Source organism: Phalacrocorax carbo, chromosome 3 (genome assembly GCF_963921805.1).
Source record: "Phalacrocorax carbo chromosome 3, bPhaCar2.1, whole genome shotgun sequence".
Classification (NCBI taxonomy): Eukaryota; Metazoa; Chordata; class Aves; order Suliformes; family Phalacrocoracidae; genus Phalacrocorax; species Phalacrocorax carbo.
In genome coordinates this window covers 126,387,514-126,410,469 of record NC_087515.1, presented here as the reverse complement: position 1 = coordinate 126,410,469, position 22,956 = coordinate 126,387,514, and the positions used below count along the sequence as shown (strand labels likewise).

Below are 22,956 nucleotides of genomic sequence, written 5' to 3'. Positions count from 1 at the left end.
TGTCACCCCCTCCGTACCCACTGCACCACCTCTCCTTCCTCCCTCGCCAGCTGGGTGTCACTGGGCTGTCAGACCATGGGCACACCAGCCATGGAGGCTGGTGTGGGTGGCCTTAGCTCCTGCCTTGAAGGGGCCCTTCTGACCAAGTCCTTCCTGGGGGCTGGATCTCCTCCAGGTGGGCACCAGAGGTGACGTGCTGAGTGCAGCCAGGTGGGTTGCAGCCGAGGTGACTCTGGGTTGATGCTGAGCCTGAAGTGCACAGGGTTGAGCTTGCACTATCCAGCCCTGGCCTTGTCTCCCCGGCTCCCCCTGCCTTTGCCTTGGCACCCTCCCAACCCAGCCCAGTGGGGAGGGAGAGACCCCAGCCTGCCCAGCCTACCCATCCCCTCCATCTACCTCCATCTACCTCCATCCCCTCACCCCTGTTTTTCCTATTCCCAGCATTTACCCTCCCGCACGTAGCCCTGGGGGAGCTGAAGGATTGTACACAGAGGGAGAAGTTATTTTTCCTTGACATAAACATCCAAGCCTTTCCTCAGCCCCTTCGCTTGAAACGTGGAGGTAGGACCTGGACTCATAACATCCGGCAGGAGGGGCTGGCCTTATCTGCCAGGAAACACTCAGCTCCGGATACATCCTCCCCTGCTCCCGGCACCCCAAGCAGCTCCCATTGGCAGTGCCGGGCAGGAAACCACTCAGCAGCTTGTCTCATTCCCTCCTCTGGAGAGATGGGAGGGAGGGCCTGATCCTGTCCTCCCTGTGTGGCTCCCTGCGGGGTGCGGCGGAGTCGGGGTGAGATGGGGGCAACGAGAGATGGAGGGGGAAGGTATTTACTCGTGAGCAGAAAGGGGTTGACAGGGACAAAAAAGGATTTTTGGGGAGTTGGTGGTGTCGAGGGGCTCCCCTAAGCTCTGCCACTAATTTGGAGGGTGACCTCAGTCAAGTCTCCTCTCCCCCTTCTCTGCCTCTACTTCCCTCCCCCACCTTCTGTTTTGAGAGTGATGGAGGGAAAATAATAATCTCCCAGCTAATTTCAGCATCCAGAGCTCCCGCATGGCATGGACACCCCTTGTGAGAAGGGCAACACGCACACTTGGTCCTGCTCACAGTTTTGGTAAGATCATGCCCCGGTGCTGGACAGAAAAAGGATGGGAGGGAAGAAAGTAGTATCTCTCTTTTACAAATAAGGAAACTGAGGCACGGAGCAGCCACATGGCTGCTTGTTGTCGGGGTCTACCCCGGCCCGGTGGCACTGGCACAAGCAGATGTGGCCGGTGGAGCGAGGATGGAGAGCAACCACCACCTGCTCAAGGGATGCAAAGGAAATCACCCATCCTGGGAGGGCCAGAGCATGACACACACAGCAGCTCCCGGCCAGCCCGAATCCCAGCACTATCCGGGAAGGTGACCTCATCCCTGTTCCTGACGCCCAGCACCATGACCCACACAGCCACAGGGGCCAAGGGCTGACTGGGGACACCGGGGGCAGAGGACTCACACCCTGGCCACCTCCTGGCAAGGAGAGACCCTTTTTCTGGCCCAACCTGACACCCCTGAGTGGGAGCCCAAATGTGGCATGAGGTCAATTTATCCCTTCCTGCAGCTCTGATTTGATCTTCCGCTGATTCCCAGACAGTCCCAGCCTGGACAAAGCAACCCACAAACCACAAAACTCCTTAGTGTGCACAGAGATAGCCTTGGGCTCACGGGTTCAGGATGAGGAGAGAGGAGAACCATCCCCAGGACTGATGCAGAACGAGTCCCACTTGTGGTGGAGACCGCCTCAACGTCCGCACACCACCATGGCCATCAGTCATCCACAGGGATGTCCACTGTCCAAGAAAAAAAGGTTCCTTCCCACCTCTGTCAGCCACTTATTTTCTGGCCGGTCTCTTCAGCAATGTCCTGCATCCCAAAAACATGCTGTGGGGTGGGGGGCAACCCATAGCATTGCATTTTCCATCCTGCCAGAGAAGGGGCGGATGGCTCCGATCCCAAATTGCATCTCGGCTGCCAGTGTCCTGGGAGGTGGAAGCCAGCGGCTCCCGGTGCTGGGTGTGTGCCCGGATCTGTCCGACGAGGCCTGGCTCCCAGGGAGCCGCACCTCGCCTTGGCTGCGGCTCCCAACGCCCTCGGGGGGCCCCAGCTCCCCGTTGGGGCCTGTAGCTGTTCCTGACGTGCAGAGAGCACGGGGACACACTCCCACCTCTCCTCACGTGGCTGCAGGTTGAGCAAGTGGGGACAGGCTTGGCTCACGGCAGTCTCCGTGCATCCCAGCCCGGCGGGCTCCTTGGGTCTGGGATGCATGAAGAAACCCCTTTTCTCAGCAAAACCAGACTCCGGCCACCACTGCACGTGCTGCTGGGAGCTCTTGGCGTGGGCTTTGCCTCCGCCAAGCCCGATTGTGACTCTGTCTGTGAGAAGGGAATGGGGAGAAGAGGGTTGCAGGGTGTTTCAGTCAATCCCATCACTGCTCGGGGCAGGGGAACAAGGAGAAGCCAATGTCCCAAAGAGAGGGTCCCCTCGGCAGGATAAATGCAACAGCCCAAATCAGGCATGCTGGTGGCGATAGCATGAGCTGACCTTGTTGGGGGGGCTGGGGGATGTGCTCTGTGGTTCCTCACCAAGTTGAAAACTCATTGCACCGTTCTCAGCTGCCCCTGCAGCAGACCTGGCTGAAAGGGACATTTGCAGAGTGCTCTGGGGCGGGTGTCCCTCTGATGCTGGGAGTGGGTGCCCCTCTAACACCCTGGGGGGGATGGTGACCCTCTAACGAGAGCCTGCTTGGAAGGGAGCATCCCCCTGGATTTTCAGGTTGAAAGGCAGATCTAGGTTTGGACACATGCACTCAGGCCACCCCACCTATGAACAATTTTTAATGTCCTTCTGGGGGGGCTGTGAGCATCCCTCAGCCCTGGGGCACCAGCGGGATTGTGGGCAGAGCAGGAGGTGGGAGGAGCAGGACTTCTCCAGCCCTGCTCCTGCTCCTGGCGCGGTCCCACGTGAGTCAACACCACTGGGCAGAGAGGCCAAACAGGCTCATGGCACCTCCTTCCTTCCAGCCCTGTTGGGCTGATTCACAAATCCTCTTAGAAGAGCGATGCTGCCCCACCTGGGCCGCTGCATTGGCCATCTCGGCACTGCACCGAGCACCGCACCCTCGTGCTGTGCTGGTGCAAGAGCCACCGCAGTCCATGGTGCCAGCAGGACACCCAAAGGCATCCATTTCATCCCCCCTAAAAGGGAAACCAGCTGCATGTGGCCAAGGGTGGGTTTGGATGCCCGAGCGACGGGTAAAGGAGGAGACAGCATGTGTGATGGGAGGGCTGTCTCCAGGGGGGCTACGAGTGGGGGACACAGGACGACCATAAGCACAGAACAGGGGTATGTTGGTGCCTCCCCAAACACCCATGCAGCTTCCCACCTCCCGGGACCATGGGCTCCCTGAGTCAGAGATAAGCCATTTATGGGAGTCAAGCCAGCCCAGTTGGGTTGGGTTGCCTTGGGTTGGGTTGAGTGACCCCTGGAGACCCCTTCCAGCCAACACATAAGCTGGCATCATGAGGAAACTCGCTCCTTTGCTTTTTGGGGCCAAGGTGGACACAGCCTAGGAGGACACTGCTTTAGCAGGTGTGCGTGGCTCGACCTCGAGGACCGCAGGGACACAGCTTAATTTCATGTCTGGCAAGAGCGGGCTGTGATGCCGCTCCACGCAAAGGACTAAGCTTTACTCTTTGCTAGTGATGCCTGGAGGCCACCAGCCCACACCCACCTACAAGAGCTGCCTTCACGCAGCTCCCCAGATTTGACCCACACTCCATTTCGCAGGCCTCATCGCCTCGATCTGCGTTTGCACCATGGCCCTCGTACCTTGGAGCATCTTAAATGGTGCATCAGCACAAACCGTGGAAGACAGCCTTAAATGCGAATAAAAACCACGCTCCAGGCACTGGCTTGCGCTCCATAAATAGGCAACACCACTTGTGCTCACCAACACACCGCAGGCAAAGCTGTGCTTTCACTGTAATATCTACACAGGACCTGGCATTAAAAGGTCGTGTTCATGAGATCAAGGCCATCGAAGTGACTTGCTGCCCCTGAGACACACCATGAAAAGCGAAGGTACGCACACATCGTGCCTCGAGTCGGTTTGTTAGAAAGCAATCCACAATTTGTAAAGATAACCACAGATCTGTTTTATTTTAAAAAAATGGAAGTAGAAAAGTTTGGCTGAAAATACCAACAAAAAAAAAAACAAACTAAAAAAATAGCACTCACACAGGAAATGTTTCTGTTTTGAAAACTTTGTCAATAGCTACAGCAATTTAAATCATAAAACAATCATCGTATAAAAACATATTTATTTAAATTAAATATTTTATGCAAACTCATATCTACACTCATTCAAAATGCATAGAGTCACACAAAAAAGATGGAATGTATTAGCTTAAAAACCTGTGAAGTTGTGGGGTTTTTTAAGTATTATTTGCAATTATTATTAATACACGTTCAGGACTGAAATCAGAAAATCATAGCTGCGCTACTAACTAATCATTACCAAGTGCCATACAGTAAACACTAAGATTAATCATGTCATATAACTGATTTAAAATAAAGCTTCATCTTTATGAAAAGGAAGAGAACTCGAGCAATACAAAATCCGAGGGGAGGAATAATGGAAGGAATAAATCAATGTACAGCTTTATTACAAGCAATAATACGCCGGAGTTAGAAGAGGCATCGGGCACTGCGGCTCAAAATGCGAAGCGTTTGCCTTCAAAAGATGTTTTATAAAAAAAAAAAAAATACGTGTGTGCTACATCATCACCTCTTTGCCCAAGTGCTCGTCCCAGGACGTGCTCCCAGCCCGGCGGGGAGGGCAGCTCACGCCGCCCCCGCTTCGGGCGCGCTTTGGCTGGGAGGCCAAGGGGAAGCCATGGGTGGGGGTGGATGCTGGCCTGATCCTGCCCTTCCAAGCCCTGACCTTACCCTCCTCCGGAATGCACGGGCTGAGCACCCTCGGGGCCGGCTGCCCCCCTGCAGCCCCCCGCCGCGCACCCCCGGGGCCAGCCCGGCAGCATCCCCCACGTCCAGTGTCCCCTCTGAGGACGAAGCCCCCAACTCTTGGTCTGGGGACAGGGGGACAAGGCAGGTTTAACCCCCGCCGGTCCAGTCAGGCAGGTCAGGGTGGCTGTAACAACACCGATACCAGGAACCGAGAGCGGCTTGCAGACCCTGCGCCCTTTTACCAAAATCTTCCCTTTTCCCCCCATCCCTGCCTTTTCCCCATCCAGAGGGTTTTGCTCCTGCCAGGACTTCAGACCTGCTGTTTTCAGGGTGCTGCCGCCCTCCTGACTCCAAAGCAGAGCTAGGGGTGCCCCGAAATGGAGGGCAGCCTCCCCACGCTCCCAGGAGCATCTCTGCCTTGGAAGAGGGGCTAGGCCAGAGGGCTTTGGCATTGGGAAATGCCCGCCGGCCCCGTTCGGAGCAGGGCACTTGAGGCTTTGCACCAGCGGTGAGCCAACGACTGAAAGCCTTTACCTACGCCACCGAGGAGACTCCACGGCCCTCGCGGTTCGGACCCAGTCACCCTGAGGGGCGGCGAGCGATGTCCCCGGGGAGCAACGCCTCGTAACACTGTGTCGGGTCCTTCCTCAGCCGGTCCAGGCGGCCCCGGCCGGGGGTCTAGGAGACACTGTAGTTATTGTAGTAGGTGGCCGTGGCATCGGCAAGGACGGAGATGAGGCTGGTCTCAGAGGTGTGGGAGCTGCCAGCCGCCGGGACGTGTCCATTGACCAAGACCCCACTGTGGTGGTCACCATGGCCGGGGTTGTTGAGATACTGGTCGAACTCGTTGCGGTCCATCTCCCCCAGGAGCTCGGCTTGGCTCAGCTGGTCCAAGGTGTCAAAGCCGTGGTGGTCGGGCGGCGGGGAGAGCTGGCCCAGGTGGGCATGGAGGCTGGGGGGGTGCAGGGAGGGGAAGGCAGGCGTGTAGTAGCTGGGAGGAGGAGGAGGAGGAAGGGCAGGGCAGCTGGAGGCTGGGGGGATCATGCAAGTGGTGGGCTGCGGCATGGGGCTGAGAGGGTGGTGGTTGCATGGGAGGGAGCTGCCCGCGTACTCCGGGGAGTAGGTGGCTCCGGCAAGGTGGGAGCGGTGATGCTCGTCGGGGCACGGCGAGGAGAAGAAGCTCTGCTCGGGGTCTATGGCGTCCAGCGGAGACATCTCGGGGGGGGTGGGCAGCCCGTAGGGGTAGGTGTCCACGCTGGTGCTGCTGCCGCTGCCCGGGGCCTCCCGGTATCCCCGGATGGCTGGCAGCCCTGGGCGAGGGGGGTACTCACCCGGCCCCTCTTTCTCCCCCCCGGCCCGGCCGCAGGTCCGCTTCTCCGGCACCGCGTTTTGGTCCCGCGTCAGGCTGCCCAGCAAAAACCCGGGGTCTGCCCTCTTGCAGATCCGCTTGACCTGCTTCTTCCTCCGGGGCCGGTATTTGTAGTTGGGGTAATCTTGCATGTGCTTCACCCGCAGCCGCTCGGCCTCCTCCACGTAGGGACGCTTCTGCGAGAGGCTCAGAGCCTTCCAGGACTTGCCTGAAAATGAGAACGAAACTCCCCTTAGTGCCCGCGGCAGCTGCACCGGGGCGGGAAAGGGGGCTGCCACCCAAAGCTTGCGGCACACAACCCAAGGGCGAGGTACGGGCTCCAAATATCTGAGCCGGCACGCATGGAGGAGGCAGCCCGCAAATGCCACAGGGAGATGAGATGTCAGTGGGAGGATGAAGAAGGTGGGTATTGAAGCTGCTGTAGGTCCACCAGTTCCCCCCTTCCCAAGTCCCCAGACACTCAGGGTTAGCTGAGCCCCGCTGCAAACAAATCAGGGCAAATAATAAACTCCCCCAGTTCCATGGCCTGATCTTGCAATGCCTCTCTGGGACGGAGAGCCCGGCTGCTGAGCGGGGACGGCCGAGGCCATGCCTGGCTGACCGGGGGGTCAGGATGTGGCGTCCCTGGACGTGGCCCAGCCTGTGCCCAGGACTCGCACCAGGGTACACGGAGACCCGGGTGCCACAACCTCGCTGCTCCCTGTTTGAAGTACACAAAATGCCCCCAAGACACAGGACAGAGAAGCAGCGCCGGGGGCGGGAATGGTTGTATCCCATGGTGAGGCTACCCCAGGCTGTTCCTCCGGGTGGGGGGGAGAAATGAGGATACGGATCAAAGCGTTTGATGCCTTGCCATTGCCAAAGAGACGGCAGAAATAACACTAATAAGCTGAGATGCTGCATGGCAAAGCAGTGAGGAGAAAACCCAAACCTCCAAAGAAAACACCGCAAAACTGTCCAGGGAAACACAAACTTTGGGTAAGAGGTTGGGCAGCAAAGCTGTGTTGCAATTTGGGCAGCTCTTTCTCAGGCTGTCTGGGCTGGTTATTTCTGTTTGCCCTCTTGCTTTTGCATAAAAAAATGGGGATTGGGATAAGCGGGAAACAGTGCATGGGGAAACAAATGTGTATTTAAAATGGGGTGTGATCGCCAAAATGAAACAGCAGAAATATCACCCCACCACCCCCCTGGACATGCAATATTGGGGTGGGGCTAGTAACTTTGGGGACAAAGTGGGACAGCAAAGACAGGACAGGAAAATTTGGGGGTCCCTCATTGCACTGCATTGGGGGATCCGTGGCACTGGCAGCCCGGGGGTTTGCACCCCATCAGGGTTTACACCTGAGGGGTGGCAGGGTGTGCACATGGGTGCCTGTCCTCTGGGGTGTGGGAGACCATCAGGCTTTGCACCCTGAGGCGTGGCCGGGTGGGTGCGTGCAGCCAGAGTGTGGGTGACCACTGGGGTTTGCACCCCTTGGGGTAGCAGGGTGGGTGCATGGGTGCCTGCTCCCTGGGGTGCAGGACCCCATCAGGCTTAGTACCCCACAAGGCAGCCTGGTGGAGGTTGTCCCAGGGTGCTGGACCCGGGAAGGCTTTGCACCCTGCAGCGTGGCCGTGTGGGTGCACGGGTGCCCACCCCCTGCCTGCCAGACCTACCTGCACCCCATGGGATGGCTGCGAGGATGCACGCACCCCAGGGTGCCACTGCCAGACCCGGGCAGGGTTTGTACCCCGTGAGGTGGCAGGGAGGGTGCACGGGTCCCCCGCCGAGCAGGGTTTGCACCCCCGGGGATGGCCGATGGGTGCAGGGGTGCCCGTCCCGGGGTACCGAGTCCGGACAGGGTTTGCACCCCCGGGGATGGCCGATGGGTGCAGGGGTGTCTCTCCCGGGGTACCGAGTCCGGACAGGGTTTGCACCCCCGGGGATGGCCGATGGGTGCAGGGGTGCCCGTCCCGGGGTACCGAGTCCGGACAGGGTTTGCACCCCCGGGGATGGCCGATGGGTGCAGGGGTGCCCGTCCCGGGGTACCGAGTCCGGACAGGGTTTGCACCCCGGGGATGGCCGATGGGTGCAGGGGTGCCTGTCCTGGGGTACTGAGTCCAGAGAGGGTTTGCACCCCCGGGGATGGCCGATGGGTGCAGGGGTGTCTCTCCCGGGGTACCGAGTCTGGACAGGGTTTGCACCCCCGGGGATGGCCGATGGGTGCAGGGGTGTCTCTCCCGGGGTACCGAGTCCGGACAGGGTTTGCACCCCGGGGATGGCCGATGGGTGCAGGGGTGTCTCTCCCGGGGTACCGAGTCTGGAGAGGGTTTGCACCCCCGGGGATGGCCGATGGGTGCAGGGGTGCCCGTCCCGGGGTACCGAGTCCGGACAGGGTTTGCACCCCCGGGGATGGCCGATGGGTGCAGGGGTGTCTCTCCCGGGGTACCGAGTCTGGAGAGGGTTTGCACCCCCGGGGATGGCCGATGGGTGCAGGGGTGCCCGTCCCGGGGTACCGAGTCCGGACAGGGTTTGCACCCCCGGGGATGGCCGATGGGTGCAGGCACCGCAGGGTGCCAGACTCGGAGCAAGCTCTGCGCCCCCGAAGAGGGCCGGATGGATACACAGGCGCCCCCCCTCCCCCCCGCGCCGTGTCGCCCCCCAAACCCCCGCACCCCTCCTCTCCTCACCGAGCATCTTGCTGAGCTCCGCGTTGTGCAGGTCGGGGTTTTGCACGGCCAGACGCTTCCTCTCGTCCTTCGCCCACACCATGAAAGCGTTCATGGGCCGGCGGATGCGGCTCTCGGAGCTTTTTTCCCCCGGTGGACAACGGGGGGGCGGCCCCGGCGGCAGCCCCTCGGCCGCGTCCCCCTCCAGCCGCTCCGGCCAGGGGTAGGTGCTGAGCAGCGCAGCCATGGCCCGGCCCCGAGCCCCCCCCCCAGCCCCAGCCCCGAGCCCCCCGCCCCGCTGCGCTGCCCTCGGGGTCCCCGCGCAGTCCCAGCCTCCTGCCCGGCCTCCCCCGTATTTATGAGCTCCTTGGAAAAAGCCTCCTCCAATGACACCGAAGGTACTCGCTGCTCCTCCTTGTTTGCAAACTCCTGAGCCCCGGCCAGGATGGCGCGGGGAGAAAACTTCTCCCCACCCTCTGCCCGGCACCCCCTGGGGAAGCAAAGAAGGGGGGGCAGCACCCCCCAACGCCCCCCCTTCTGCTTCCCGCCCCCCCCCCCCCTTTTTAGATTTTATTATTTTTTATCATTTTGCCCACTGAAAGGCTGAGAGAGCTGGAAATGGCCCTGCCACCCCTGCACAGCCCCCGCCACCCCTGCGCAGCCCCCGCCACCCCCCGCACCTCGGAGCCCCTAAAACTTCAAGGCTGAGGAAAATGCAGAGGGGAAGGATGAAGGGACTGAGATTTTTTTTTTTGGGGGTGGCCTGGAAAGAAAAGGGAAACAGCCCCAAATGGAAGGTCCCCATAGGGGTGCAAAAGGTCCCCTTCAGCCCCCGCCCCAGGCTTTGGCAAGCTGCAGCGGGCCTGTTTGCGAGGGGAAATCAAGGCACGGGTCCTGCCCTTTTCTCTCGCACCCCATGCTTTAGCCACTAGTCCCGCATGAACTTTGCCACCGTGTGTGGGTTTTTACCCAGTTACCCCCAATTCCCCCTGTATGGGAGGGGAACCGGGGCCGGGTGAACCTGCTGGCGGATGCTTGTCCAGCCTGGTTGGGCTCCGGAATGAGCTTTACAGGGGTGACCAGGAGCAGGTGATGGGGCTGGGCACAGCCCGGAGGGACTGCAACAGCCCCAGTCGGTCCTCACTGCCCATCCCTGGGACATTAGGAAAGGGCTGGCCTGATGCTTTGCAGCCTTTTTCTTGCTGCTACATTTTATGGAGCGCTGCCCCATCCTGCAAAGCCACCCCAGCCTGGCTAGGATGGAAGCGCCTCCGCCATGCGACGGTATTTCCCACTAACCCCGGTTTGGTGCTCACGAGGGCAGGAAAGTCACCCTCGAGAAGCGTTCCCCCAGCTAGGACGAAGGATCTCCAGGAAGGTGATGGGACCAAAAATCCCCCAGCAGGACCCCCTTGCCCAGCTCATCCCTGCAACCTGCCCTGAGGAATATATTTAGTTGCTCGATTCCTTTATGATTCTGACCCCCTGACATGGGCTGCAGGGCTGCAGCGGCTCCGCTTTGACTGATTGTGGATTTCCTCTCTGCGCTGCCAGAAAGCCGGCGAGCCGGGGCGCGAGATGGGAAGGCATTTCCTCAGGCTGCCCGGCCGCTGCCCCATCTAACCCACGCACGGAGGGGAAAAACCCAGCGCGGGTCCCAAGCCCGGGGTGTTTGTGCAGGTAGGCAGCGATTTACCACGTGCCTGGGTGTTCCTATTGACTCTTGTCAGATTACGAGCGATGGAGAGCGCGGTAAGTAAATATAAGCTATGTGGGTTCAGGATCCGCCTGGGTTTCCTGGTCTCTCCCCATGCTTTGCACAGGAGCAGGAACCCCGAGGTGCTTTCTCAAGGGTTGTGGTGATTTGGGGGTCTGGAGAGGTGGGAGCTGCCAACTTCGCTTACAGCAGAAGCAGCAACAGCCCTTTTGGAGCTTTTCCCCGGAACCGAATTAAAACCCTGCGGAAGCAACAACATTTTCCAAAGGAACTGATTAAATCTATTAAGCTATTTACAAGTGGGCTTGATCAGAGCTGTGTTATCTGGGAATACAACAGGAAGGCAACTTCTCTTAAATCTAAAAGGCGCAGGAGATTTCCTGGTCTCGGGACAGATTTATAAACCCTTTACACACACACTCATGCAGGCCGGCACATAGCAACTGCCTTTCATCTGTGTTTTGGAGCCATGCGCGCTCCTGGGGACAGCCCGCGCCGTCCCAGGCTTTGCACAGCGGGCTCCGGTTCTCTCCCAAAGTCCTGCCTCACGCCTTGAAGTGCCGGGATGCGGCCGGGAGAGAGGATGCCCAACCCTCCATCCTGCTCTGAACAGCTCTCGTGGGTGCATTTTGCAGATGGGAGTTGCTGCAGAGGTTGGCAGCAAGAGGTTGGGAAGAAAAACCCGTAACATCCTTTTTTTTCCTTTTTTTTTTTTTTTTTTTTTTGGATTTCCCTCTAGTAGGGGTTGAACGCACTGAAAAACAGATTGCCCGAAGTCACAAGGTTTTATTTTTGAATACGGCGTTTCGCCGCTCAGCACTATTTACCTTCAGGACGCACAGCGCCTGGGCATCGTTATTATAAAAATAACGGCCTCTATACTTGAGGCCCCGGAGGCCAGAAAATTTTTAGTAGCAGTACAATATATTCCCTCAAGGAAAAAGGAACAGATGAATTCCACCCGGCCCCTTCTAACACGACATGCGGCAGCGCCTCCATCCTGCACCGCGTCTCCAAGGTGCGGTTGTGCAGGATGGGAGGACAAAAAAAATAGGCTGGGCGAGGATGAAGCGGCGGGACCTGCATCCACCTCCTGCCTCTGCCGCAGATGCCCGGAGGCTCTCGGGGCGACTCACCTCCTCTTTGCTATTCCCTCCGCATCGGGGGGGTAACACCGCGTTGTTGAATGCAAATAATAATAATAAACACTTCTCTTTTTTTCCTCCCCCTGTCCTTGAGCACCTGGCATTCTGATTGCATTAGTAAGATGGGTTTCATTCTGCACCCTACCTAAAATGCTGGTTAAACCTGTCCTGTAGGAAGCTCTGCATTACATAAAGGCAGCTGGGGCCATGTGAAAATGCCACCTTTTTAATTGCGACCGTATCGGGGTAATTAGCAGCAGTCTGGAAAAAAACTCATCTTTACTTTTTGTGCTTACCTTCCTGATTCTGGTGCAACGCTTACCTGTATCTGGGGCACGGGAAGAAGCAGAGCTCTCACAGGGCTTGGAGAGCAGGGAAATTACGGCTAAAAGCTACAAGCTAAAATAGACCGAGCAGACAAAGGGTGGAAGAAAAAGCTTTGTTCTCCCCATTTTCACGGATGGGGAACAAGTGGCAGCAACTCCCATGGGCCAAGCAGAAAAGCCGTGACTGAACCCTGCTTTCGTGCCGTACAGGCGAGACCATCCCCGCTCTCCAAAATTATCCCTTTTTGGCGCGGATCTGACATTTTACCCGGCTTGCAAGCGGCGGGGTCTATACTCACCCAGTAACCTCCCCACCCCCCCACTCCAGAGACGTTCAAATGTGTGAGAAAGTGCAAATCCTAAATTAGCTCGATATTCACGTGTTCCTTAATTATTGATGAACCTCTCGTCTCCCAGGGGCAGGTTTTGCAGAGACAGCTGGGGGTTCCCAGCAGAAGAGCCGGCTCTCAGCGCTGCGGCTCCCAGCTGCTTTGCCACCGAGGCACAAGAACCAACCCTGCCCAAACACCCGTCCTCGCTGGGTCCGCCAGGCCTTCCCCAGGGACCGCTGCGGGGACCATTTATTTGCTAGGAGGAGAAACCACAGCTTTCCCCTTATCTACCCCCAGCAAGAAATGTAGGCCAAAAAAAAAAAAAAAATTGCTAAAATTTCCAGCACGCAGAGAGTCATGGTGCTGAATATTTCTGCTCTTACTATTTTTAAAATGCAGCTTTAACGGTTATAAAATAAATATATTTTAGTCCCTTTAGGTTAAAAGGGACTAGCAAGATTTCCCTCTTGCACATTAAAAGTTATAAAAATGGATTAAGCTAAGAAAAAAAAGTATCTCAGAGTGACTCAGAAGCAGAATTTAAGTTCTCACTTGCTGAGAAATCGAGCTTCGATTTGGCGTTGGAACAATCTTCTCACCTCTGCCACCACGAAAGATTTTTATTTTTACCATATTCGCCAGTCTCACATCACTGAAAGTTTGCTTCTGCAAGAGGAAGCTTGCTTATCCCTGCACGGGACAGGGACAGGGACAGCAGCCTTGGTGATCGTCCAAGTACTCCCAGCTCTGAGCCTTCCTGGGGTTCCTCGGCCGCTAACGCCGTGCCGAGGAGATTTATAACCCTTCACACGTAGCAAACCTCACGCTGCCCCGGGACGAGGAGGAACCAAGCGCAGGACTGCTTCAGAAATCCTCACGCTCTTTGAGGACATGCTATTATAAGATCTTTTTATTTTTTTTTTTTAAGATAGGCGTGATGCTCTGCAATGTTTCCAATAGACTTTGTGCGGTTTTCCTCTCGGAGCTTCCTTCCTCCTCTTAGCGCTGGCAGGTTTGGAGGTTTTGTGACGTAAATTGTGCCTTTTGAAGGTGGATGCTTCAAGAACTTCAGTCTTGTGTGTTTAAACAGGAGAAAATTGGTTAATTACATTGGTGCATTCAGCTAATTTTCTTTGCCGAGAGCTGATTATCTGAAAGAAGTCGGCACCAGAACTACCTTTCGCCTAAAGGAAAACCGCGTTAATTGAACGCGACGCCGAACTGGATGGGCCCCCAAGCGCATTTCTTCAGTTTCACAAAACAGCGGCCTCTCAGCTGCTATCTAACGGACTGAAATTCACGCAGACGCAGGGATACGGGGTTCTGAAACCTTAATGGGCCGTCGTGAAACTTGCACTTAACAGCATCACGCAGCTATGCTTTGAAAGAACGCTGGTTGTTACTGCTTCTGCGTGAAGCGCTCGAGCTGGTGCCATCAGGGCAAGAAATCCAAGGAACGGTGCCCGTTCCACACGCCTGGGTTATCACGCCGCGTGCGCCAGTGCGACCTCCCGTCCTTGGCTCCAAGGAAGGCTCTGCAGTCGGACACAGCAAAATCGAAACAGCGGAAGCCCATAAAGCTCACGTAGGCTTCGGTCCGATGCTGTCACGGGCTACTTTTCCGTGGCCTCTACTTTCCGGGACACAGTTTTGTGCTCGCGGGTAATTACAAGCACAAAAGCCAGCGCATCTATTGCTGTTGACAAAACTGCAATTGCAAATCACGTAGCTTGGCACGCAGCAGCCCCTGCGCCGGCAGCTAATTTCAAGGCTCAAAGCGAAGAATGGAAGTAACTCATGAGAGACCATCATCTGCGGAAGGCTTCCGATGTGAAAAGGAGAATGTCTTCGATGCCACCGGTGACCCGGGATTACTAAAAGTGAAAACTTTTTCATTCCTACGCTGTGTGTGCATCGCTCTCGAAGCGAAAGCCGAGTGGCGACTCTCATTTTGCTTCGTTTCTAGGTAATTTCACTTGGAGGTAACGCAACTTTGTGCCGCAGTGTGTGAGTACAACGGACAAACGTATGGGGAAAAAAAGACCTTTCTGTTTAAAAGTCTTATTTTCACAGAACTGAAACCAAGTCATGTCGTTGTGCTTAAATTCTGCTAATTTCACCATCTGGGTAATGATGTAATTCTTTTTCTTACGCTTTCTAAAAAAAGACCTTCTTGCCAAACCGGCGTTTGGTTAAAACAGGAGTCGCAACCCGCTATAAACAAAAAAAACCCCAATTTATTACTCTGAAACGTGTTCCTGTTGTTTCAATCATCCATTTCGCTAGACAGGATCTGGTGAGAAGAGCTTTTCGGCGAGTAATGCAGGGTTGGCCGACCATTAACACGCACAGAGCGGAGCAGCAAAATGCATTGCTTGTTTCAAATGTTTCAAATGTTAGCCTATTATGAATGTTTTTTTCCCCTACAACCCTTATCCTGCACACGCTACTTCTCTTTGAGCTTGAAGCACCTTCGAATCCCACGTTTCCTGGGATAAAATGAAATTCCCACTTCTTCTTGTACAAACAGAAAATCTTCTATTTGTACAATAGAAAATCTTCTATTTGTAGCTGACATTTCAATCTGAGCCAGATTTAAACCTTAGGTATACCGTGCTTAACTGGAGTAACGCCATAAATTTAAAGATTTATTCCTTGGTTTTGTTCCTTCTATAACTAACACTGGAATCTGGCCAAATACTCCTAAGAATTAGCACATAGAAACTCATGGAAGATTAATACCGAGAACAAACAAACAAGCCCGGCAGTATTTGGAGAAGGAAACCTTATTCCATGACTAGCACCTTTTTAAATTAAAATCCCAGAGAGACTGTAAAGTTTAGCTGCTTAAGAGTTAAAAAAATAAAAACAAGAAACATTGGGAACAGGCAGGCTTTTGGCTTCTGCTAGCAAACAAAAATCCAAACTCGAGGTGAAATTCGGAAGGCTGCTTTGAAGGGCATCCACAGAACTTAGGATGCTTCAAAAAAACATGAAAAATTCTTTTACTGTCTTCTTCTGTTGAGATGATTATTTTTTTTCCACCTCAAGCACGGAGCTTAGTCACAACTTTACAGCAACCTCATGGTATTAAGTGGTATTTTGTTTAAGGAAGCCAGGGAACAAGCCCAGCCACAGCAGCACCGTAATGGCTAGCATTTGTACAGCACTGAAAAGCAAATGCTACGAGGTTTAAAAACTGCTGGCATGCCAGCAGGGAACAGAGAAAGGCATCTTGTTCTCCCTTGAAGTAAGTAAAACTACAGCAATTTTGCTGCAATGAATGCGCACGTCCTGTGGGCAAGAAAGGTGCGTTACGGACCAAGATAAGTTAAAAAGGAAGAGTTCGGCTGCAGCTAAAACATCTGAAGCCATGTGGACTGCGTGCTGCGGACTAAGCTTCTCCCACGGGACAATAAAGGCAGCTTAAGGAATTTTTTTTGGTATTAACATTTGAATCTTGACAATGTTTTTCAAACCACGTTAAGCAACTCAACTGAGCTAAGACAATAATAAAAAAAAAAGCGCCCATTTTATTCAGCAGAGCACGCCAATGGGATGTTTTAGATTTATACTGATGAAACACGGCCAGGCCCAGAGTGAAACGAACAGCTAATGGATACGAATTCTGGTCAGCTACCCTGGGTCGCGCCACGGCAACTGGCTGGCGTGCAGGGCTGTGCTGTCAGCGTGCCGCGGCCAACGCAGCACCAGAACCAGCCTCGAGGCCGGCGAATGCTTCTTCCCAATCCACCGCTTCACTTCCAAGCTCACCCTTCTCTTCTGACAGCATTTAGCCAAGTGAGACTGAGATGCCAAAATCCATCCCGAATGTTTAAGCTCTCATACAAGAGTGCTGAGTTCCGGCATTACTGATTTCCAGGTTTACACATAGAAACAAGCTCTAATTTGGTTATAAATCTAAACTGCAGATTTTCAATGGATAAATGGCAATGCTGATGCATCTGACCAGCTACGCTTCTAAAATCTGTCAGGTCTCCTAACTTCACAGAAAACCTTGCTCCATCCAAGGCAACTTTCTGACTTCCAGGCGCAGCACTGAGGGTACCGCGAACACTGCCTGGGAACCAGGGATTTAGATACGGTTAATAAAGGCACAGCTCCTTTAGCTTTGTTGCAAAGTTACAATTGCTCGACAGTAGTTAACTACGGGCTAGGAAACAAAGGGAGGTTGGTTTTTTTTTTATTTCATTCTTTAGCAATGACACTCAGGCGTAAACCTTTAATAAGACTAAGTATTTTGTGAAGCTGCAAAAATCAATAGAAAAATACGTACAGCTTTGCAAAACGCCTCCTGTTTCCAGAAGCAGAGCTGGGCTATCACAAGTGAGAACAACAGTGGCTTTAATAATAAAGGCAGTGGTAGGGTGGCTTTTTCTTTTTTTTTTTTTTCACTGGATTGAGCAAAACACAGTCCGTGTAAAGCCGCAGATAGTAATTCACTGGCTTTCACAGTCCTAACCACAGCAGTTAAAACCAGGCCTGATTTTGCTTGCTGTTACCTGACTTGAACGGAGCTGCACCAGAGTGACTCTGGGCTGAAGGCAGCATCGGGGCTGCTGTGTGAAAACATAGCTCTTGCAAAGCCACCACGGCGAACCGTCTGCCAGACTGGAAGGGGCAAAGCCTGACTGGTTTTTTATCAAGCCTTGCTTTGCAGCCTTGGCACTGCACATGGAGACCTGTTTCAGCATGGCACCGAAGCTCATATGTTGGCCTGTCACCGTGTTCTCCCTTGAAAGAGCTATATTTAAACACAGTCCGCGGTTCCAGCTGGAGGTAGGGCAGTGTGTTCAAGACTGGATTACAACGTGATGTCCGGCTGGTGTGTTTACACAGACTCCTCCTCCAACATACTGAAGTTCAAATCACTTCAGAGTCCCAGCTTGACCATTAGAAGGTTAACTGTGCTTGTGGTGCTTCTTTTTCTTTCTCTGTGCTCCTGCGATCCCCTCATCTGTCTCCTCTTTTTGCCTTTTGTGTTTCTTCTTATGGCGTTTCTTTTGCTTTGCCTCATAGTCTTTTATGCTGAGATCTTCGCCTTCGGATAATCCCACAAAAATTTCCCCATTGCCCATATTTTCATCACAACTCATGTTTTCCCCTTCGTCCCGCTCTTTATGTTTCCTTTTCTTTTTCCCTGAGTGACACTCATTTAATGGAGCATCCAGTTCCTTTCCATTCAAGCCACCTATCTTAGACTGTTTCACTTTTGGTTTCTCACAATACTCTGTACTCTCTGCCTCATCTCTCTTCTGCTTCTTCTTTTTTACTTTGGTTTTCAGTTCTTCTGAAGGCTCCAAAGCTTTGTCAGCTGTCGGGTGGGAATCGTCTACCTTTGTTTCTGTTTCATTCTGGGATCCCTTCAGTTTTGCCATGCGCTTAGCAAAATATTCCTGGACAGTGAGAACACTCTTCACAGTATTGTAACCGTCTGCAGGCTCAGATATCCAGTCGTTTCTCTTCTTCTCTTCCTGAGACTTGGGATCAGTAATATCCTCCTGCAGGTGAACAAAGAGGAGCAGGAGCGAGAGTCAGAAATAACGGCTTTCAACGTAATGTTATTTTTTTGCACACTAATAAGGAAAACATTTAAAAACCATAAGGTGCTTTGAAAATGAATTGTAAAAGTATGGGCTTTGGCAGGAGCGAGAGGCAGCCCTTAATGCAAAAGCTTGCGCGGGTTTAGGGGGAAGAGGTGGCAGTATGGAAGGCAGCAAGAAAATACAGAGCAAGACAATCCTCTGTTGTTTTGAATGTCTTACTGTTTACCTACTCCTGTGCAACTCACGCAGATTACGTATAACACTATCATACTCGGTGTATTACACTCACTTTGCAAAGGCACATGTCTCTACAAGATATAAAACAACACGAAAAATAACACAGTATGATCTATTAGCCTGTGGCATAAAGGAAACCCCATGCCTGGAATACCTCTACAGCAAAGTGCAAGAACTTATGATGTACGGAGCAATCCAGCATTGATGCATCTCTTCCGTCTTATCAGATCTTTAGAAATGTTTGTTTCGTAGCTGGTTTACTGTCATTGTGTCCTAGATGTTGTTATTTAAACATGCTCCATTTGATCATACGTTATCAGATGGCAAAAACAACATCACAGGTTGGATCTTACAAGGCTTCTGCACACACAAAATAAATAGCTGCTGAACTCTAGCTGCAGGTGAGCACCTATAAAAAGAGTCTAGTATCTAGAAAGTAAATATAAAACAAAAAGCAAAGTGTAGCTCTGGAGCTGGATGTTATGTATGGCACGAAGAGAACTGACTCTGAAAAAGCAACGAACGCAACAAGATGCAAATCCATAACTTGTTAAAGTATCTGTGACTTACAAAATAAACAAGCCGAAAAAGGCAGCTGAAGTTCAGGCTTGTTTACATGGACACTGAAGCACTCAAAAATAACCCTTTGCGGCATATCCTTTTGCTTGGCAAAAGTCACAAATGACTCTTGCAAGTGTCCCAAATTTTACATTGCTGGTTTTTTTTAAAGCCTTGTATGACCTGCAGGTAACCAAGCACACCCCCGCGATGGGGAAAGCGGAGCCGGTAAGAATTGCACAGAATCCTTACCGACATGCTGCCTACAACACGGCTCTTGAACAGGAGGTAATCCACAGGTATTGCAGTCAAATGTGGTGAGTATGACAGAGATACTCCACTGTTCTTCCATTCATAAATGCACAGACAGATAAGAGCATCCACTCTACCCATGCACCTTGTACGTGAACTGAAGCGACTATAAAATGCAACCAAATCAGAGCAGTAATATTTCACACCCACTTTCACTGGCATAAACTAATACACGGGGCAAAGGCCAGCAGAAAACTGGGAGACATAAACCCACTTATCTCAACACTTTATAGTTATTGCACGATGGTGTAGATAAGTGATCTGGCTCTCTTCAGGGCATCGTTAAACTTGCTAGCTGAAGTGGGGTTTTATTAGGGTTTGTGAGGTTTTGCAGGTCTGACTCCTTATGCATCCATAACCTTTACTCACGTGAGCAGGAATGCAAAAATCTGTGTCATTAGTGATGCATTACGAGTAGTGATTTCCTCATGCATCTGCTTTCAGGAGAGCTATTCCAGTGGAACGAAAGGAACACTACACTTGAGATTCCAGTAATGTTTGTGTGAGCACTTATAAAAATTAGGTACTTTTCTTGTAGGAATACCTTGTAGTGCACTTTCAGGTAACTTTATGAAGTAACTGAAACTTCTGGCTATTTGACTATTTGACTTCTGGCAAAGAAGTCTGCAAAGAGGTGCTGAACATGGGGGGGAAAAAGCATGTATCTACACACATCTCTACGTAGATTTTACATTTGAAAGGGGAGCCACAGTAGAAGACAGAATCCACAGAATAAATGGCTTGAGATATGTCTGTAGTCGCTCTTTTTTTTACTAAGATATACATCCCAAGTCAAGCAAGCAGCGTTAGTGCAGAGCAAAAGCAGACGCCCTGCTAAAGCAGAGTTAAATGGGTCACTTTCTCCTTTTCCTTCTACCCGCAGCAGGGTTTTGACACCCTGTATTGCAAAATGACAAACCGTCTCCCAGGTTTTCTGCCACAGATGCCAGCCAGAACAGTTTCCCTCCCCACTCCGATATGTAAAACCTACTTGTGACCAGAACACCAATTACCCCCTGGCCAACCAGGAAAGGATTTTCTCATTCCCTTGGTGACTTCAAGTCCTGACAACTTAATTACTGTAATTGAAGGCAAATATTACTTGAACTCTACACATTTCTTTTATAAAATACATTAGGCATAAAAAAATGTTCTTTTGGTTAAGCTGAGGAGTTCAGAAGGTATGCATGATCCCAGAAAATAAGAACCTTGCTCAGAAACTCCTTTATTGATAAGAATTTTAATAACCACGGGCCACTGAGCACAGAACTAACAGGGCATGGAGACAAGCAAAGAGGTGCCAACCCTAGAAAACCTCTGAGTTTAGGAAAAGCTTATGTGAAACCATAAATCACCTGGAAGGGCTGTTAAATGCCAGAAGCGTTCCCCCTCCCGTGATGTACCTGTCTGAGTAGCCATGGGAACACCGCTGAACTCTAAACGTGGTTTTTCTCTAACCTCTCGACAGGAGACTCACAGTTTGTGCAACTCCTCCCCCGCTTGCCCAAAACGCGCATATAAAAATTTCAAAGAAAAATAAGATGCACATACTTAAATGCGTTCTGGGTTGCTGCAACTTCTGAAAAGCAATTTATTACAGAAGATAAAAGACGGAAAGAAACACTCCTGCTCCAAAGAACTGATGATCACGTAAAAGGAAAAGAGCAATCGTGCTGTCACCGGTGGGAGGCCTGAAGGTTGGGCTTTGGAGAAGATACGTTTGTCCACACCACGAGTTCCAAAATTGCCAACAAAATCGGGATGAGAAGATGAAGTTAAAAGGGGTTGGGAATACTGGCACGGAATTGGTAGGATGGTCCCAAGCAAGAGAAAAGGGCTGCCTGAAACATGAGTGTTAAATGTGGAACGATTAAGAGGAAACAATAGGAAAATTCAAGGAGAGGTTGGGAAGGGCACAGGAAAAGATGAAGGTCAGTTATAGCCAGAAGTCCCCTGTAAATATCACCTGTTTATGTAATCAGTTAAATGTATGGAAAATAATTTGAAGCCCATAAAGCACTCTAAGTACCAGTGGGTTTGGGTTTTTTTTCTGCCTGCTTTCTTCACTTGAGACACACAGTGCTGATTTAACAGTGAAGTTAGTGCACTAAACTTACAGAGCGAAATCCTGGTTCCCCTGATTCCTGCAGGATCAGGGTTGCACCTCTAAGGCATCGTACTCTCAGAGCATCTTTCAGCCGCAGTTATTTAGTGAAGAAAAAAATAGGGGATTACAACGTGAATCGTAAACAATTCAGATCACATCCTGAAAACAGTTTGGTAACAGTAGAAGCCCAAAGTGGAAAGTATTTAGACACCTCATGAAATCAGATGAGTTTGAAACCCAAATATCTTTGGAGATTTAACACCTTAGGTTGAAGAATTAAAATCCAAAAAGAAACACTCCATCCGCATGTCACTCTGGGAGGAAAAGCGAGATATAACCAATCAGCAGAGACAAAGGGTGCCAGTACCAGCAACAGAAGCAGCTTGGATTAATTCAGTGACGTTTCCATCCTCTTCAGGCTGCAAGTATTTCTTTCTCAGCACTTAAAGCTTAGAATAGGGAAATCAGAAAATCTAGTCTACAGCCTCAGATCTGCCACATACAAACTACAATTACTTAAGGAATTTCACATGCCTTTGCTTCCTCGTTCGCAAATGAGGGGGTACTAATTCACACGCAATTTTGTTAGCTCAAATTCACAAAAATGACACAAAAGGAAAAGCTCAGAATGGGTGAGCATAAAGGCAGACTGAAGCTAAACTATAATTTCGGTAGATTCTCACTTAAATTACAAAATATCGGCTAGATGAAGTAAGTGGAAGCTAAACCTCTAACCTGAGTTACAAGGCAGTCGCACGATCGCTCACAGCTTTAAAATGCAACAACCCCTTCCTGCAGTCTGGCTGAACCACAGTGATTAGCTACTCTTTTTGCTGAGAAACCATAACAATAAGATTAATATAATCCAGTTGTGTTTCTGCCACTTCAGATCCTCACCGCAGAGGTGCGTTGGTATGACCCCCATGCAGTGCACAGAACTTGACAGGCAAGAACTGAGGGCATCCCTGTATCTTTCTAACCCAGGTCTAGTTGTAATGGAGAGAAGCACAGCAGATTATTCATGACGAGTCACTCCGGAGCTTTGCAGACATGAAGGATGACAGAGTCTTGCTTTAAGGAGCTGACAACTTAAAGTTAAGTATGAGCATAAACAGTTGGATTGGGATCAAACAGGCAAGAGAGTGAACAAAGACTTGTAGCATGATGAGGCTAAGCAGGATTAAAATAAATACATGCATAAATAAGGCCACGTACCATCAGTTCTGAAGTCAATTCTGGCATACCAACAGGTACCCAGGAGGCTCCAATGTCTTCAATTTACCTGATTAAGACTGGTACACTGCAGACAGCATCTTATGAAGAACTAATGATAACACACTTCCAGTACAGAAAGGGATGATGCAAAGAAAAAAGGGAACCATTTTCCCTGTGCTTATGAGGAAGACGACAAGTAGATGTAAATTACCAACATGAAACTCTGCTAGAAGGAGAAATCTGTCAGCATATATGCGAAGCCTCAACAGCCACTGGGAATCTCAACCATTAAAAACAACTCAGACAACTATCAGGAAAGCATTAGGTAGAGTTAATCCTTGCTTGGAATGGAAAATGGAAGATCTGGACTCCAGAAGCATCTTCCAGCCCTGTAATGCTTTAAAATCTTAAGCAG

At 51.7% G+C, this 22,956-nt stretch overlaps 2 protein-coding genes and 1 long non-coding RNA gene across 3 annotated transcripts in view; 1 reads left to right on the top strand and 2 right to left on the bottom strand.

Moving 5' to 3' along the window:
- Positions 1-4,181: 4,181 nt before the first annotated feature.
- On the bottom strand, positions 4,182-9,303 carry SOX7 (SRY-box transcription factor 7). Its single transcript, XM_064448271.1, has 2 exons — positions 9,047-9,303; positions 4,182-6,584 (listed from the first exon to the last, which is right to left on the bottom strand). Exons 1-2 carry the CDS (start codon positions 9,270-9,272, stop codon positions 5,686-5,688), a joined length of 1,125 nt encoding a protein of 374 aa, XP_064304341.1. The 5' UTR covers positions 9,273-9,303; the 3' UTR covers positions 4,182-5,685.
- A 733-nt stretch (positions 9,304-10,036) lies between these two features.
- Positions 10,037-17,016, top strand: LOC135312698 (uncharacterized). Its single transcript, XR_010372390.1, has 2 exons — positions 10,037-10,777; positions 12,631-17,016. It is a non-coding gene; the product is annotated as an uncharacterized LOC135312698 (long non-coding RNA).
- PINX1 (PIN2 (TERF1) interacting telomerase inhibitor 1) overlaps positions 16,726-22,956 on the bottom strand; it is a 62,128-nt gene continuing 55,897 nt past the window's right edge. The window contains exon 7 of the mRNA XM_064448270.1: positions 16,726-18,067. Coding sequence (XP_064304340.1) covers positions 17,468-18,067 — 600 coding nt within the window. The 3' untranslated portion in view covers positions 16,726-17,467. The remainder of the gene's footprint in view (positions 18,068-22,956) is intronic.

What these genes read in the sequence shown, in the direction of transcription:
- SOX7 (XM_064448271.1), bottom strand. Translation starts at nt 9,272, where the DNA reads ATGGCTGCGCTGCTCAGCACCTACCCCTGGCCGGAGCGGCTGGAGGGG. An exon ending in GGAGCTCAGCAAGATGCTCG is followed by an intron (nt 6,585 to 9,046) that starts GTGAGGAGAGGA and finishes TCTCATTTTCAG; the next exon opens with GCAAGTCCTGGAAGGCTCTG.